Source organism: Bombina bombina, chromosome 4, assembly GCF_027579735.1.
Source record: "Bombina bombina isolate aBomBom1 chromosome 4, aBomBom1.pri, whole genome shotgun sequence".
Classification (NCBI taxonomy): Eukaryota; Metazoa; Chordata; class Amphibia; order Anura; family Bombinatoridae; genus Bombina; species Bombina bombina.
In genome coordinates, this window is record NC_069502.1 from 609,832,412 (window position 1) to 609,848,449 (window position 16,038).

At 40.6% G+C, this 16,038-nt stretch overlaps 1 protein-coding gene across 1 annotated transcript in view; it reads right to left on the reverse strand.

Moving 5' to 3' along the window:
- The window catches only part of SEC63 (SEC63 homolog, protein translocation regulator), a 259,775-nt gene that overhangs the window by 154,373 nt on the left and 89,364 nt on the right, over nucleotides 1-16,038 (reverse strand). Inside the window, exons 7-8 of the mRNA XM_053710605.1 lie at nucleotides 6,672-6,722; nucleotides 6,450-6,558 (exon numbers count right to left, since the gene is read on the reverse strand). Of these exons, the coding sequence (XP_053566580.1) occupies nucleotides 6,450-6,558; nucleotides 6,672-6,722 (160 nt within the window). The remainder of the gene's footprint in view (nucleotides 1-6,449; nucleotides 6,559-6,671; nucleotides 6,723-16,038) is intronic.

Here is a 16,038-nt window from a genome sequence, read left to right on the forward strand (position 1 = left end):
CTTGTGGGATATTCTCCTTCCCTACAGGAAGTGGCAAAGAGAGCAACCACAGCAGAGCCGTCTATATAGCTCCTCCCTTAGCTCCACCCCCCAGTCATTCGACCGAAGGCTAGGAAGAAAAAGGAGAAACTATAGGGTGCAGTGGTGACTGAAGTTTTTTAAATAAAAATATACTGCCTGTCCTAATAAACAGGGCGGGCCGTGGACTCGATACATCACAAGAGAAATAAATTTATCAGGTAAGCATGAATTTTGTTTTCTCTTGTAAGATGTATCGAGTCCACGGATTCATCCATACTTGTGGGATACCAATACCAAAGCTTTAGGACACGGATGAAGGGAGGGACAAGACAGGGACCTTAAACGGAAGGCACCACTGCTTGTAGAACCTTTCCCCCAAAAATAGCCTCCGAAGAAGCAAAAGTATCGAATTTGGAAAATTTGGAAAAAGTATGAAGCGAAGACCAAGTTGCCGCCTTACAAATCTGTTCAACAGAAGCCTCATTTTTAAAAGCCCATGTGGAAGCCATTGCTCTAGTAGAATGAGCAGTAATCCTTTCAGGAGGCTGCTGTCCTGCAGTCTCATAAGCCAAACGGATGATGCTTTTCAGCCAAAAGGAAAGAGGTAGCCGTAGCCTTTTGACCTCTCCGTTTACCAGAATAAACAACAAACAATGAAGATGTTTGACGGAAATCTTTAGTTGCTTGTAAGTAGAACTTGAAAGCACGAACCAAATCAAGATTGTGCAACAGACGTTCCTTCTGTAAGGAAGGATTAGGACACAGTGAAGGAACAACAATCTCCTGATTGATATTCCTATTAGAAACAACCTTAGGAAGAAACCCAGGTTTGGTACGCAAAACCACCTTATCTGCATGGAAAACAAGGTAAGGTGAATCACACTATAAAGCAGATAACTCAGAAACTCTTCGAGCCGAAGAGATAGCTACTGAAAACAGAACTTTCCAAGATAGAAGCTTAATATCTATGGAATGCATAGGTTCAAACGGAACCCCTTGAAGAACTTTAAGAACTAAGTTTAGGCTCCATGGTGGAGCAACAGGTTTCAATACAGGCTTGATCCTAACCAAGGCCTGACTAAATGCTTGAACGTCTGGGACATCTGCCAGACGTTTGTGTAAAAGAATAGACAAAGCAGATATTTGTCCATTTAACGAATTAGCTGATAATCCCTTCTCCAATCCTTCTTGGAGAAAAGACAATATTCTAGGAATCCTAATCTTACTCCATGAGTAACCCTCGGATTCACACCAATAAAAATATTTGCGCCAAATCTTATGATAAATCTTCCTGGTGACAGGCTTTCTAGCTTGAATCAGGGTATCAATGACTGACTCAGAGAAACCACACTTTGATAGAATCAGGCGTTCAATCTCCAAGCAGTCAGACGCAGAGAAATTAGATTTGGATGCGTGAATGGACCTTGGATTAGAAGGTCCTGCCTCATTGGCAGAGACCACAGTGGAACGGATGACATGTCCAGGTCTGCATACCAAGTCCTGCATGGCCACGCAGGTGCTATCAGAATCACCGAAGCCCTCTCCTGCTTGATTCTAGCAACCAGACGTGGAAGGAGAGGAAACGGTGGAAATACATAGGCCAGATTGAAGGACCAGGGTACTGCTAGAGCATCTATCAGTACCGTCTGGGGATCCCGGGACCTGGACCCGTAACAAGGAAGTTTGGCATTCTGTCGGGACACCATCAGATGCAATTCTGGTGTGCCCCATAGCTGAGCAAATACCTCCGGATGGAGCTCCCACTCCAGTCCGACGACTTCGGAAATCCGCCTCCCAGTTCTCTACTCCTGGGATATGGATTGCTGAGAGATGGCAAGAGTGATCCTCCACCCATCGGATTATTTTGGTCACCTCCATCATCGCTAGAGAACTCAGTGTGCCTCCTTGATGATTGATATAAGCTACAGTCGTGATGTTGTCCGACTGAAATCTGATGAGTTTGGCCGCAGCAAGCTGAGGCCACACCTGAAGCGCATTGAATATCGCTCTCAGTTCTAGAATGTTTATCGGGAGGAGAGTTTCCTCCTGAGTCCATAAGCACTGTGCTTTCAGGGAGTTCCAGACTGCACCCCAGCCTAGTAGGCTGGCATCTGTCGTTACTATGAGCCACTCTGGCCTGCGGAAACACATTCCCTGAGACAACCACCAGAGAAGAGAATCTCTGGTCTCCTGGTCCAGATTTATTTGACGAGATAAATCTGCATAATCCCCATTCCACTGTTTGAGCATGCATAGTTGCAGTGGTCTGAGGTGTAGGCGGGCAAAAGGAACTATGTCCATTGCCGCTACCATGAGTCCGATTACCTCCATGCACTGAGCCACTGATGGCCGAGGAATGGAATGAAGAGCTCGGCAAGTGGTTAAGAGTTTTGATTTTCTGACCTCTGTCAGAAATATTTTCATTTCTACCGAGTCTATCAGAGTCCCTAGGAAGGAAACTCTTGTGAGAGGGAAGAGAGAACTCTTTTTTATGTTCACCTTCCACCCGTGAGATCTCAGAAAAGCCAACACGATGTCCGTGTGAGATTTGGCTAATTGGAAAGTCGACGCCTGAATTAAGATGTCGTCTAGATAAGGCGCCACTGCTAAGCCCCGCGGCCTTAGCACCGCCAAAAGGGACCCTAGCACTTTTGTGAAAATTCTGGGAGCTGTGGCCAACCCGAAGGGAAGGGCCACAAACTGGAAATGCCTGTCCAGAAAGACAAATCTGAGGAATTGATAATCTCTGTGAATAGGGATGTGTAGAAACGCATCTGTAAGTCCACGGTAGTCATATATTGACCCTCCTGGATCATTGGTAGAATTGTCCGAATAGTCTCCATCTTGAATGATGGTACTCTTAGGAATTTGTTTAGAATTTTGAGATCCAAGATTGGTCTGAAAGTTCCCTCTTTTTTGGGAACCACAAACAGGTTTGAGAAAAACCTAGCCCTTGTTCCTCTTTTGGAACTGGGCGGATCACTCCCATGGTATGTAGGTCTTCTACACAGCATAAGAACGCCTCTCTCTTTGTCTGGTTTGCAGACAATTGAGAAATGTGAAATCTCCCCTTTGGGGGGGGGGGGGGGGAGTCTTTGAAGTCCAGAAGATATCCCTGGGACACAATTTCTAAAGCCCAGGAATCGTGAACATCTCTTCTTGGCCTGTTTACCCTTGTTCCAAGCCTGGTAAGGTCTCCATACTGACTTGGATTGGGCAAAATTCCCCTCTTGCTTTGCCGCAGAGGAAGCTGAAGCGGGACCACCCTTGAAGTTCCGAAAGGAACGAAAATTATTTTGTTTGGTCCTCATTTTATTTGTTTTATCCTGAGGGAGGGCATGGCCTTTCCCTACAGTGATGTCTGAAATAATCTCTTTCAGTTCAGGCCCGAATAGGGTCTTTCCTTTGAAAGGGATTTTCAAAAGTTTCGATTTTGATGACACATCCGCAGACCAAGACTTAAGCCATAAACGCTCTGCGTGCTAAAATGGCAAAACCTGAATTCTTTGCTGCTAATTTAGCCATTTGGAAAGCGGCATCTGTAATGAAAGAATTAGCCAACTTAAGGGCCTTAATTCTGTCCATAATCTCCTCTAATGGAGTCTCCATCTGAGGAGCCTCTTCTAGAGCCTCAAACCAGAAAGCAGCTGCAGTAGTTACAGGAACAATGCACGCAATAGGTTGGAGAAGAAAACCTTGATGAACAAAAATTTTCTTCAGGAGACCCTCTAATTTTTTATCCATAGGATCTTTGAAAGCACAACTGTCTTCAATAAGTATAATTGTACGCTTAGCCAGAGTAGAAATAGCTCCCTCCACCTTAGGAACTGTCTGCCACGAGTCCCGCATGGTGTCAGATATGGGAAACATTTTCTTAAAAACAAGAGGGGGAGCGAACGGAATACCTGGTCTATCCCACTCCTTAGTAACAATATTCACAATCCTCTTAGGGACTGGAAAAACATCAGTGTAAACGGGAACCTCTAAATATTTGTCCATTTTACACAATTTCTCTGGGACCACTATAGGGTCACAATCATCTAGAGTCGCTAATACCTCCCTGAGCAATAAGCGGAGGTGTTCAATCTTAAATTTAAAGGCCGTCATATCAGAATCTGTCTGAGGGAGTGTCTTTCCTGAATCAGAAATTTCTCCTTCAGATAACAAATCCCTTATCCCTACCTCAGAACATTGTGAGGGTATATCAGATACGGCTACTAAAGCGTCAGACGGCTCAGCATTTGTTCTTAACCCAGAGCTGTCACGCTTTCCTTGCAACCCAGGCAGTTTAGATAAAACCTCAATGAGGGTTGTATTCATAACTGTGACCATGTCTTGTAAAGTAAATGAATTTGACGCACTAGAGGTACTTGGCGTCATTTGTGCGGGCGTTACTGGTTGTGACACTTGGGGAGAGCTAGATCGCAAATCCTTATTCCCTTCCGACTGAGAATCATCTATGGCATTATTTTTAAGTGCTAAAATATGCTCTTTATAATTTATAGACATATCAATGCAAGTGGGACACATTCTAAGAGGGGGTTCCACAATGGCTTCTAAACACATTGAACAAGGATATTCCTTGATGTCAGACATGTTAAAAAGGCTAGTAATGCAACAAGCAAGCTTGGAGAACACTTTAGTCAATGAAAAACAACACTTTCAAAAAAACGGTACTGTGCCTTTAAGAGAATAAAACCATGTACATTTTCTGCAAAACTGCTTAAAAATATCACAAATCTTACAAATTTTTTACAGCATATGTAGCAAGCCTTAGTAAGGTTGCACCACTAGTAAGAATGAGATTAACCCCTTAGTTACCAAACCGGATTGACAAGTCTAAAAATCCGGAAATATACAATCAGCACCTTGCCACAGCTCTGCTGTGGCGCCTACCTGCCCTTAGGGGTTGAAATTGGGGGAATAAAGCTTTGTTTTGGCTCCAAAACTGCTTCAGGACCCTCCTGTGTTGAAGCTTGCTATCCAGAAGTAAAAACAAATGCGCAACTAAGGTGCAAAAATTAGGCCCCGCCCACCTCATACACGATGTCTGAGGGACCTTAAATTAACACCTCAAGTGTTAAAAACATAGCCATGTGGTATAAAAACCTTCCAATATAAGCCAAATGAACCCCTAAATAAAAGTCCCAAAAAAATGTTTTTCTCAAATCTATCAAAAACGTCTGTTTAAAACCTATAAGTGTCAACCAGCAGTAACTTAGCCCTAATGCAAGCTTATAATACTACCCTAAGTGTCTGATTAAAGCTTACCCTTCCCCTCATGGGGATAATGTCAGCCCTTTTCTTGAAATATCCTGTCTTTCTAGAAAAATTGACTGAACATACCTCAGTGCCGTAGAGACTGCAAAACCGTTCCTCAGCTGAAGTTTCCTGTACTCTTCAGCCTCAGTGGGAACAGCAATGGATCTTAGTTACCAAATGCTAAGGTCATCATCCTCCTTGCAGAAATCTTCATCCCTTTTCTGCCAGAGAGTAAATAGTACACACCGGTACCATTTAAAATAAACTTTTGCTTGAGAAAATAAAAACTAACATTTTTGTCACCACACTCACTCTGCCCTTCCTAGTACTTAGAGTAGGCAAAGAGAATGACTGGGGAGTGGAGCTAAGGGAGGAGCTATATAGACAGCTCTGCTGTGGGTGCTCTCTTTGCCACTTCCTGTAGGAAAGGAGAATATCCCACAAGTATGGATGAATCCGTGTACTTGATACATCTTACAAGAGAAATTTGATAATAGGAGTAAATTAGAAAGTTGCTTAAAATTTCATGCTCTATCTGAATCACGAAAGAAAAAATATGGGTTCAGTGTCCCTTTAAACACATGGCAGAAGTACCACTCTGGACACACAAAGCACTGCGAGTCCTGAGCTGTAACGCTGCTGGCCCAATCACACACAGCTTGGTCACGAGTATAGCGCTGCTGAATAACCCCTTTATGGGTGTTAAACACAGAGGTGCAGGGTCACTAGACTTAAAATGACATTTTCTAAAGAATTAAAGCATATAATATTTCAAAGGATAATGGCCCTTTAACATGCAGATGCAAGCTTGCTTGTGAAAGCCATCACAAGGGTTCCAAAGTGTCATAAGTGGAGAGCCATTTATAGGGAAGGGGGGCATAAAGGGCTGCACTACAAATTATTTTTTAAAATGACAAAAGAGCTTAATAAATTGACAGTAATATGATAAAGTAAATTAAAAATCATATTTCGCACACATTTAAATGAATGTTTTACAAGCCCACCATCTTAATTTCACTTCAACAAACTAGAAAGTAGATTTTTATTTTGTTACTTTCCCCAAAATATTGAAGAAATCAATGACTAGAAAAAAAAAAAAAATTACATACTGCTTTCAGCTACCGCTGGTTATCTATCATTACTACCAGTAGAAAGAAATAACTTACGTTTCATATCCATATTCCGAGTTTTATATACAAAATAGGTATATATCTGGGTAGTGCGAATAAGGATCTGGTCTCCACTGTAGCGTATAGATTTGTACCACCAAGAACCCTTGAAACAAGAGATATTGAATTAAATAAAATGTATACGTTTGTCAGTAGCAGGATCGCTTTTGATCTTCCATTTCCAAACAATACCAAAAAAGAAAACTACAAAGTACTCACCACAACAACTGGAAGAATGACCATGAAGGCTAACCCATATACAAGCAAGACCTTAAAAAAAAATAATACAGAGTTATTACAAATTAGCAATAGAACTATAAATCAAACGGAAAATGCACCAATAAAAAAAAATTTTATATATATATATATATATATATATATATATATATATATATATATAATATATATATATATATATATATATATATATATATATATATATATATATATGATAATATAGCACACAGAAAAAGTCCAGCACTCACTTACAAGCTCACAACAAAGATAAAAAGTAACAATGGAAGAGTTATTTACCGCATCTGTCCAAATGGGACAAGCCCAGGTACCACGTCAAGGTCTATTCCAAAACCTGGGTTCCTAAACAGCCACACAATGCAGGCTCACAGTCAAACAAACTGGGAAAAAATGAAGGGTGCGCGGACCCTTTTGCACCCAGGGCTGTGCATGTTGCAGGGTCATGGGATGTGTACCCAGTCTGGTCTGAGAGTGCTGTCCCCTTTCGTGTTTTGTGTATGTATGTATATATATATATAATACAGATACACTATATGGCCATCACTATGTGGAATTATTCATGTATTTCAGCCACACCCATTCCTAACAGGTGCATAGAATTCTGAATATAGACATGAAACTCCATAGACAAGCATTAGCAGTACAATGGGTCATACAAAAGATAAAGAGAACTTTAAATTTGGCACTGTTATAGGATGCCACTTTTGTCACAAGTCTGTTTGTGAAATTTCTGCCCTACTAGATCTACCTGGTCAACTTTAAAGGGACACTCAGGTCAAAATTAAACTTTAATGGCTCTGATAGAGCATTTCCATTTTGTAAACAACTTTCAAATTTGTGCACATTATGTTAATGGAAGTAGTCTTTTTATATTTAAACTTTTTGAGTCACCATCTCCTACGGATCATGTGCAAGAATACACAGAATATACATAGATGCATTTGTGATAGGTTGTTGGCTGTCACATGATACAGGATGAGTGGAAATAGACATAACTTTGAAACTTGTCAGAAAAAAAAAAATCTACTACTCATTTGAAGTTGAAACTAAGTACTATTGCATTGTCTTTTTATCATGTATTTGTTGAGTTACTATTTGTGGTCCTTTAAGTGCTATTATTAATAAGTGGAAGCGTTCAGGAGCAACAGCAGCCCAGCCACAGTGAGTTAGACTACACAAACTCACACAGGGGGACTATTGAGTGCTGCAGGGTGTATGATTTGTTACATCACTCACTACAGACTTCAAACTGCCCCTGAAAGCAACATCAGCACAAGAATTGTGTGCTGGAAGATTCATAAAATGGGTTTCCATGGCAGAGCTGTAGTAAACAAGGCTCTCAACTCACACAATTGGCAAGCATTTGCTGGAGTAGTGTAAAGCACAGCACCACTGGACTCAAGAGCAGTGGACGCGTGTTCTCTGGAGTGATGAACCACACTTCAATATCTGCCAGTCTGATGGGAGAATCTGGGTTTGGCTGCTGCCAGTAAAACGCTACCTACCGGAATGAATAGTGCCTACTATATTAAAAAAAAAAAAAAAAAAAAAAAAGTTTGTCGGAGGAGGGATAATGGTCTGGGGCTGTTTTCCAGGGTTTGGGCTAGGTCCTTTAGTTCCAGTAAAGGGTCAACTTAAAAAAAGGACATTTTTTTATTTTATTTCTTGATGCAGATAGAGCACACCATTTTAAAGAGCTTTCTAATTTACTTCTGTAATCTAATTTGCTTTGTTTTCTTTTGGTATTCTTTGTTCAAAAGCATACTTAGGTTAAAAAGCCGGGAGCTAGAGCCCGATTGGTAGCTGAATATATATGCCTCTTGTAATTGGCTTATCAATGTCTTCTGCAAGCTCGCAGTAGGGCATAGTTTCTCCTTCTTTAAAGGATACCATGAGAATGAAGCAAAACTGATAAAAAATATAAAATTATGCTTACCAGATAATTTAATTTCCTTCTATATAAGGAGTCCACAGCTTCATTCCTAACTGTTGGGAAATACTGAACCTGGCCACCAGGAGGAGGCAAAGAACCCCCAGCCAAAGGCTTAAATACCTCTCCCACTTCCCCCATCCCCCAGTCATTCTGCTGAGGTAACAATGAACAGTAGGGGAAATATCCGGGTATAAAAGGTGCCAGAAGAGAAATATAAATTTAGGGGGCCACCCACCGGAGAAACACGGGCGGGAGCAGTGGACTCTCCTTATACAGAAGGAAATGAAATTATCTGGTAAGCATCATTTATGTTTTCCTTCTTAATATAAGGAGCGTCCATGGCTTCATTCCCTACTGTTTGGAAACTTATACCCAAGCTCTAGAGGACACTGAATGATAATGGGAGGAACAAAAAAAAAAAAAAAAAAAAGAGGCGGACCCTAATCTGAGGGCACCACAGTCTGCAAAACCTTTCTCCCGAAAACTGCTTCAGCAGAAGCAAAAATATCAAACTTGTAAAATTTTGAAAAAGTGTTTGAGGACCAGGTAGCCGCCTTACAAATCTGATCCATAGAGGCCTCATTCTTAAAGGCCCAAGAGGAAGCCACTGCTCTAGTAGAATGAGCCGTAGTTCTCTGAGGAGGTCTATGTCCCGCTGTCTCATAAGCTAAGTGGATAAGACTCCTCAACCAAAAAGATAAGGAAGTTGAAGAGACCTGATCCCTACGCTTCCCAGAATATGCCACAAGTAAGAAGTTGGTCTAAAATCCTTAGTAACCTGAAGATAAAACTTCAAGGCACGAACCACGTCCAAATTACGACGTAAATGTTCCTTCGAAGGAGGAGGATTAGAACACAAAGAAGGGACCACAATCTCTTAATTAATGTTGCAGTCTGACAAGACTTTAGGGAGAAACCCTAACTTAATACGTAGGACAACCTTATCCGAAAGGAACACCAGATAAGGAGGCTCGCATTGCAAGGCGGCAATCTCAGATACTCTGCACGCCGAAGCAATAGCCAGTAGAAAAAGAACCTTCCAGGAAAACAAATAAATGTCAATTTCATGCATAGTATCAAAGGGACCTCGTTGCAAAACTTTAAGAACCAGATTCAGACTCCTAGGGGGAGCCGAAAATCTTAACACAGGTCTGATCCTAATCAGAGCCTTAACAAAAAGCTGAACATCTGGAAGCTGAGAGAGCACCTCGTGCAGTAAAACAGACAAGGCCAAAATCTGTCCTCTCAGGGAACTGGCCGAAAGACCCTTTTCCAGTCCTTCCTGGAGAAACAATAGAATCCTGGCAACCTTAACTTTATGCCAGGGAAATCCACGCTCTTTACACCAGAATAAGTAGGTTCTCCACAACTTATAATAGATGCAACGAGTAACCGGCTTACGAGTTTAAATAAGAGTATCAATAACTCTCTCAGAAAAGGAAACCCTCTCTTGGCAAGGACTAAGCGTTCAACCTCCACGCAGTCAGCCTCAGAGAATCTAGATTTTGATGAACAAAAGGACCTTGTTCCACCAGATCCCTGCGAAAAGGTAACCTCCATGGAGAAGATGATATCCTCACTAGATCCGCAAACCACATCCTTCGCAGCTACGATGGAGCAATCAGTATTACTGACGCCTGCTCCTGCTTGATGCGGGCCACTAACCGAGGAAGGAGTGGTAACAGCGGAAAAAGGTAGATTAGACTGAATCTTCAAGGCACTGCTAATGCGTCTATTAGCTCCGCTTAAGGATCCCTAGACCTCGACCCATATCTGGATAGCTTGGTATTGAGATGAAACACCATGAGATCTATCTCCGGCATCCCCCACATATTGCATATCTCCACAAACACTTTGGGACGGAGAGATCATTCCCCCAGATGAAAGGTTTGTCTGCTGAGAAAATCTGCTTCCCAGTTGTCCACACCCAGAATGTGGATTGCTGACAGCGAACAGCTGTGGGCCTCCACCCACTCCAAAATCCGAGATACTTCCCTCATTGCTAGCAAGCTTATTGTTCCCCCCCCCATGATGGTTGATGTAAGCCACCAAGGTTATATTGTCTGATTGGAATCTGATAAACCGGGACAAACCCAGAAGAGGCCAAGCCTTCAGAGCATTGGAGGACTGCTCGAAGTTCCAGAATGTTGATCGGGAGGGAGCATTCCTCCCGAGACCACAGGCCCTGTGCCTTCTTGGCACCCCAAACAGCTCCACATCCCAAAAGACTCATGTCCGTAGTCACAATCTCCCAGGATGGTCTTAGAAAGGATGTCCCTCAGGACAGATGATCTGGACAGAGCCACCAAGAGAGTGATTCTCTCGACCGGCTGTCCAGGGAAATCTGTTGAGACAGATCCAAATGATCGCCGTTCCACTGTCTCAGCATGCACAGTTGTAATGGTCTGAGATGGAACCTGGCAAAGGGAATTATATCCATGCTGGACACCATTAGACCAATCACCTCCATACACTGAGCCACAGATGGCCTTAAGGTTGTCCAGACGGCAAGACATGCCAAAGCTAGCTTGCAACGTCTCTGGTCGGTTAGAAATATCCTCATGGATATTGAGTCTATTATAGTACCAAGGAATTCTACCCTGGTGCTTGGAATAAGACAACTCTTCTCTAATTTTATCTTCCATCCATGTGATCGAAGAAGGGAGAGAAGAGATACCGAATGGTCCTCCGCCAGACGAAAGGATGGTGCTTGAACCAGAATGTCGTCCAAGTAGGGAGCTATTGCTATACCTTGGGTTCTGGCGACGGCCAGGAGAGCCCCTAGAACCTTCGTAAAGATTCTTGGAGCAGTAGCTAGACCAAATCGGAAGTGCAATGAACTAGAAGTGCTGATCCAGGAACACAAACCTTAGGAACTGGTCCCAGTGGATTGGACCGCAGCTCCAGCAACTGCGGCAACAGCCGCTGCCAGTTGAAATATCCGTATGCTAAAACATTTTCCTGAGAAAAGTTTCCATCTTCTTATCCATCGGCTCTCTGAAAGGCGAACTATCCTCAAGAGGGACAGTAGTACGCTTAGCTAACGTGGAGATAGCGCAATCCACCATAGGGACGGAACCCCAAAACTCCAGCTGAGAGTCCGGGAATAATTTTTTTAAAGGCAGACGAAGGGGAAAAGGAAGATCCAATTCTATCCCACTCGTTCTTAATAAGGTTTGCCATCTTTACAGGTACAGGAAAGTTAGCGGCGCTACCCTGTCCTTGTACACTCTGTCTAATTTAGGGATCAAAGGTTCATCGGGCAACTTGGCCTCTGGGACCTCTAATGAAGACAGATTCTCCTTTAGAAGAAAACTTAAGTGTTTAATCTTAAATCTAAAGGCTGGCTCCTCCGCAGCCGGAGGCCTATAGGTAGCAGACTCCGATCCAGAAATTTCACCCTCTGAAGATTCAGAGTGTGACCCATTCTGGGATACTTGAAAAGCAGACAAATCTAATAAATCACTGGATGTCCCCTGGACCGGAGAGCTGTGTTTAACCTTTTTCGCTTGCGCTTGGCAGGGGGAGGTAAAGCACTAATAGCCTCAGACACCGCCGTCTTTAACTGCACGGTAAAGTCCGATGGTAAAAGGCTCCCTCCAGACAGAGGATCAGGCGTGCTACGGGAAGCTGCATGTGACAATGGAAATGACTGATGGGTATGCACCTCACGGGATGGCGAGTCCTCAGAGGTGGACGGCTCAGTAGTACTAAAGGGGTTAACCTTCTTAGACATAATAACCTTGTTGATGCATATGAAACATAGTTGAGAGGGCGGGCACACCAAGGCCTCCTCACATGACCCAACAGAATTATAGATCTCACTACCAACCTTAACAACATAATCATCATAATTATCCAAATTCTAGAATGCCATATCAAAATTCAAATAGGCATTATAATAGTAACAGAAACCATAATCCAAATCCTTTTTTTTTTAGGAATTCACACCCAAACTCCCACCAAAATGAAAGATCATACACCAACCCATTATATAGACCAAGAGTAGACAATTGGAAAGTAGAAACCAATAATAGATTTGAATATTTTAATTTAAGACATGATAATGGTAACCATTATCCCAATCAAACAGAAAATGATTTTTTTTAGAGATCAGCCCTCTGAGGGAGGGCAGCTCCAAGAATCATCTAGCCCAAGACAGAAGAGAAAAATTCTACACCCCATTAAATCTAAAAAAAAAAAAAAAAAAAAAAAAAAAAAAAAGACAATTAGAGGACAAAGAGGAGGAAAGAATAGAAGGAGAGGCAAAAAGAGTGAGGTAGTGGGAGAATCTATTGGGATTTTTAATCTAAGCAATATAGAACTAAATAAAGATGAGAAACGGGTCCTATCCTTAGGTATCTCCTTTGCTCCAACAAGAGTTAACAAAATTTGACACACAAATACACAATTTGTAAGGAAACTTAATTTAAAGGGGGTTTTTTTTATCAAAAATCCCATTGAAAGACAAAGTTTTTCCAAATTTGCGAAAATAGATAAAGAACTGGATAATAAAACTGCACATACAAACTTAAGACATAAATGAAAATTTTATCCAATTCATGCAAAAAGAATCCAATTTGGAAACTTTCGAAAAAATGGTTTTGCAAGATTTAAGAGACTATGATCCCAAGAAACATAAACCTAATTTTAATCTAACCAGAAAAGACAGAGATATCATTGAGACATTACAAAAGAACAAACAAGTGATTATAAAACCAACGGATAAAGGGGGAGGGGTTGTAATTATGAATAAGGTTGATTATATAACAGAAGCCAATAGGATCCTAAAACTTACAAGATACTAGAGCTAAATCCAACAAACAAATTTAGAAGAAATCTTGTAAATATTCTTGAGGAAGGAAAAGACAAAGGCATTTTAAATGATAATAAATTCAAATTTTTATATCCAGATTTGCCTAGGATTCCCATTTTTTATTTTCTCCACAAGGTCCATAAGAGCCTTACAAATCCCCCGGGGAGACCTATAATTTCTGGAATTGGGTCTATTACCTGTAATTTATCGAGATATGTAGATATCCACCTCCAAACATTTGTTAGGAACTTAGGTACATATATAAAGGGACTCCACACAAGTGTTGCAATAAGTAGAAAATATACAATGGGAAGATAATCTAATTATAGCAACAAGTGATGTTACTTCATTGTATACGGCCATAGACCATACTAAGGGATTACAGGCAGTTGAAAATCTTCTAAGTAGAGATAAGGAAGTGAGCCAAGAAATGTGTCCGTTTATTTTGAAAAGTATTAAGTTTATACTGCAAAATAATTATTTTGAGTTTAACAATAAATACTATTAACAGATAGAAGGTACCGTGATGGGCACGAGATTCGCGCCAAGCTATGCAAACATCTTTATGGGGGATTGGGAAGATCAGTTCCTTAGTGCGCATGAGCTTGGTGCGGATCTTGTGCTCTTCAAAAGGTACATTGATGACATCTTGATTATCTGGAGAGAATCTGAAGACAACCTAAATAAATTCTTTCAGGACATGAACTCCAATGATAAGGGCTTACATTTCACTTACGAATACAGTAAAGAAACAATTTCATTTTTGGATTTAGAGAGATTTGTAGATAAAGAAAAATTTGCCACCAAGACTTTTCAAGAAAGTAGATTGTAACAATTATGTACATAAAAAAAGCTGTCCTCTCAAAAGATGGAAAGAAAATATACCCACTGGACAATTCTTGTGAATCAGAAAGAACTGTTCAAGACAAATAGATTTTAAAACACAGATCAATATTCTACAAAAAAGACTAAATGAAAGGGGATACACAGATCAAGAGCTAGGAGGGGCCGTAACTAGAGCACATGAAACAGAAAGGAGCAACCTGTTACAATATAAGAATACCACAATTCATACTAATGAGAACAGTGTAGCTTTTATAACCTACTACAGTGAAAATCATTTGATCATCAAGAAAATATTAAACATTGGCATATTTTAAAAAAGGATCCACTGATAAGTGTTGCTCTGACATATAAACCAAAAATGATATTCAGAAAAGCAAAAATCTTAAATATTGGCTCCAAGTGAACTTAAAAGAGATGATATCAATAAGGTTGACAAAGACTTAAATGGGCTAAATGTGATTGGTTTTTTTCCATGTCATACCTGTAGAGCCTGCAGATCAAGTACAAAAAGTAAATCCATTTTTTTTTTTACCAAAAACGGGAAAATTTTAATATCAGAGATACAATCAGATGTTCTCAAAAAGGGGTTATATATTTAATTAAATGTTCATGCAATTTATTTTACATTGGTGAAACCACCAGGATTCTGAGAGATAGGATCAGAGAACATCTCTGTAATATAGAGAAAGGCAATCTAGGATAGTCATTTGTACAAACACTTTAGAGAAACTCATGAGAACAACAACATCAAACACTTCAAATTTTGGGGTATATGTATAGTTAAGGGCAACTGGAGAGGGGGTAATTTTGAAAATAAAAATTTGAGGAAAGAATAAGAACTAATATATAAATTAGACACCCTTTTCCCTAATGGGTTAAATTCAGAATTAGATCTGTCCCCTTTGTTAGAAGTTTACGGTTATCAGCTTAAAACTGTTTATTATATACATACATATAGCAATCCCCTGTCAGATTCTATCACATCTTACATAGTTTTGAAGAGATATCAATGAGAATCGATATTGTTTTAGGAGAATAACAGACATTTTTAACAAAAGATTCTGGACTCCTTTATAGAAGTACACTGTTTCATCAAAATAAGGTTTTATTTATTCTATCTTACTGTTAAATATATGGTTGGTTAAAATAAGGAAAATCTTTTTGATATCACATCTGTTACACAAATTAAGTATATAAGATTAAGACAATTCTTTTTGATACCATCTTAAGAAATAATTGCATAACGCATATGTAGGTTTATGATTCTGTATGCCAAGTATAATATATAACTGGTTAACTTAGGAACTTTTAATTTTTATCTATCTTTTTAGCATATATGCTGTTGTAGACCACCTTATGTATATAAGATTGCTTTGTATCTTTCTTGATACCACATTAAGAAAGATAAGTATGACTTCCGTTTGGGGGCGGAGCGTATAGGTGGCTGGTGCAGGTAGCTGCTACCGTCCGCTTCGTTGCTCTGTGTTAGGAGCTATACCATTCTCCAATCTGCCGAAGTGTACGTTGCTCTGAGCTGTTACATCAGGGCTTGTACTTATACTTGATCCGCTGTTAGGCGGATCTCGGTGGGAAGTCCTCATTTGATGCAAAAACTTTGCTGGGCTGCTGAAGCACTGTACCTGCTTACCGGACTAAACATTGTACTTTCTGGAGGTACAGAGAATACGCGGGTTCCCATATATCATCCCGCCTCTTCACTTACTACAAACTCCCTG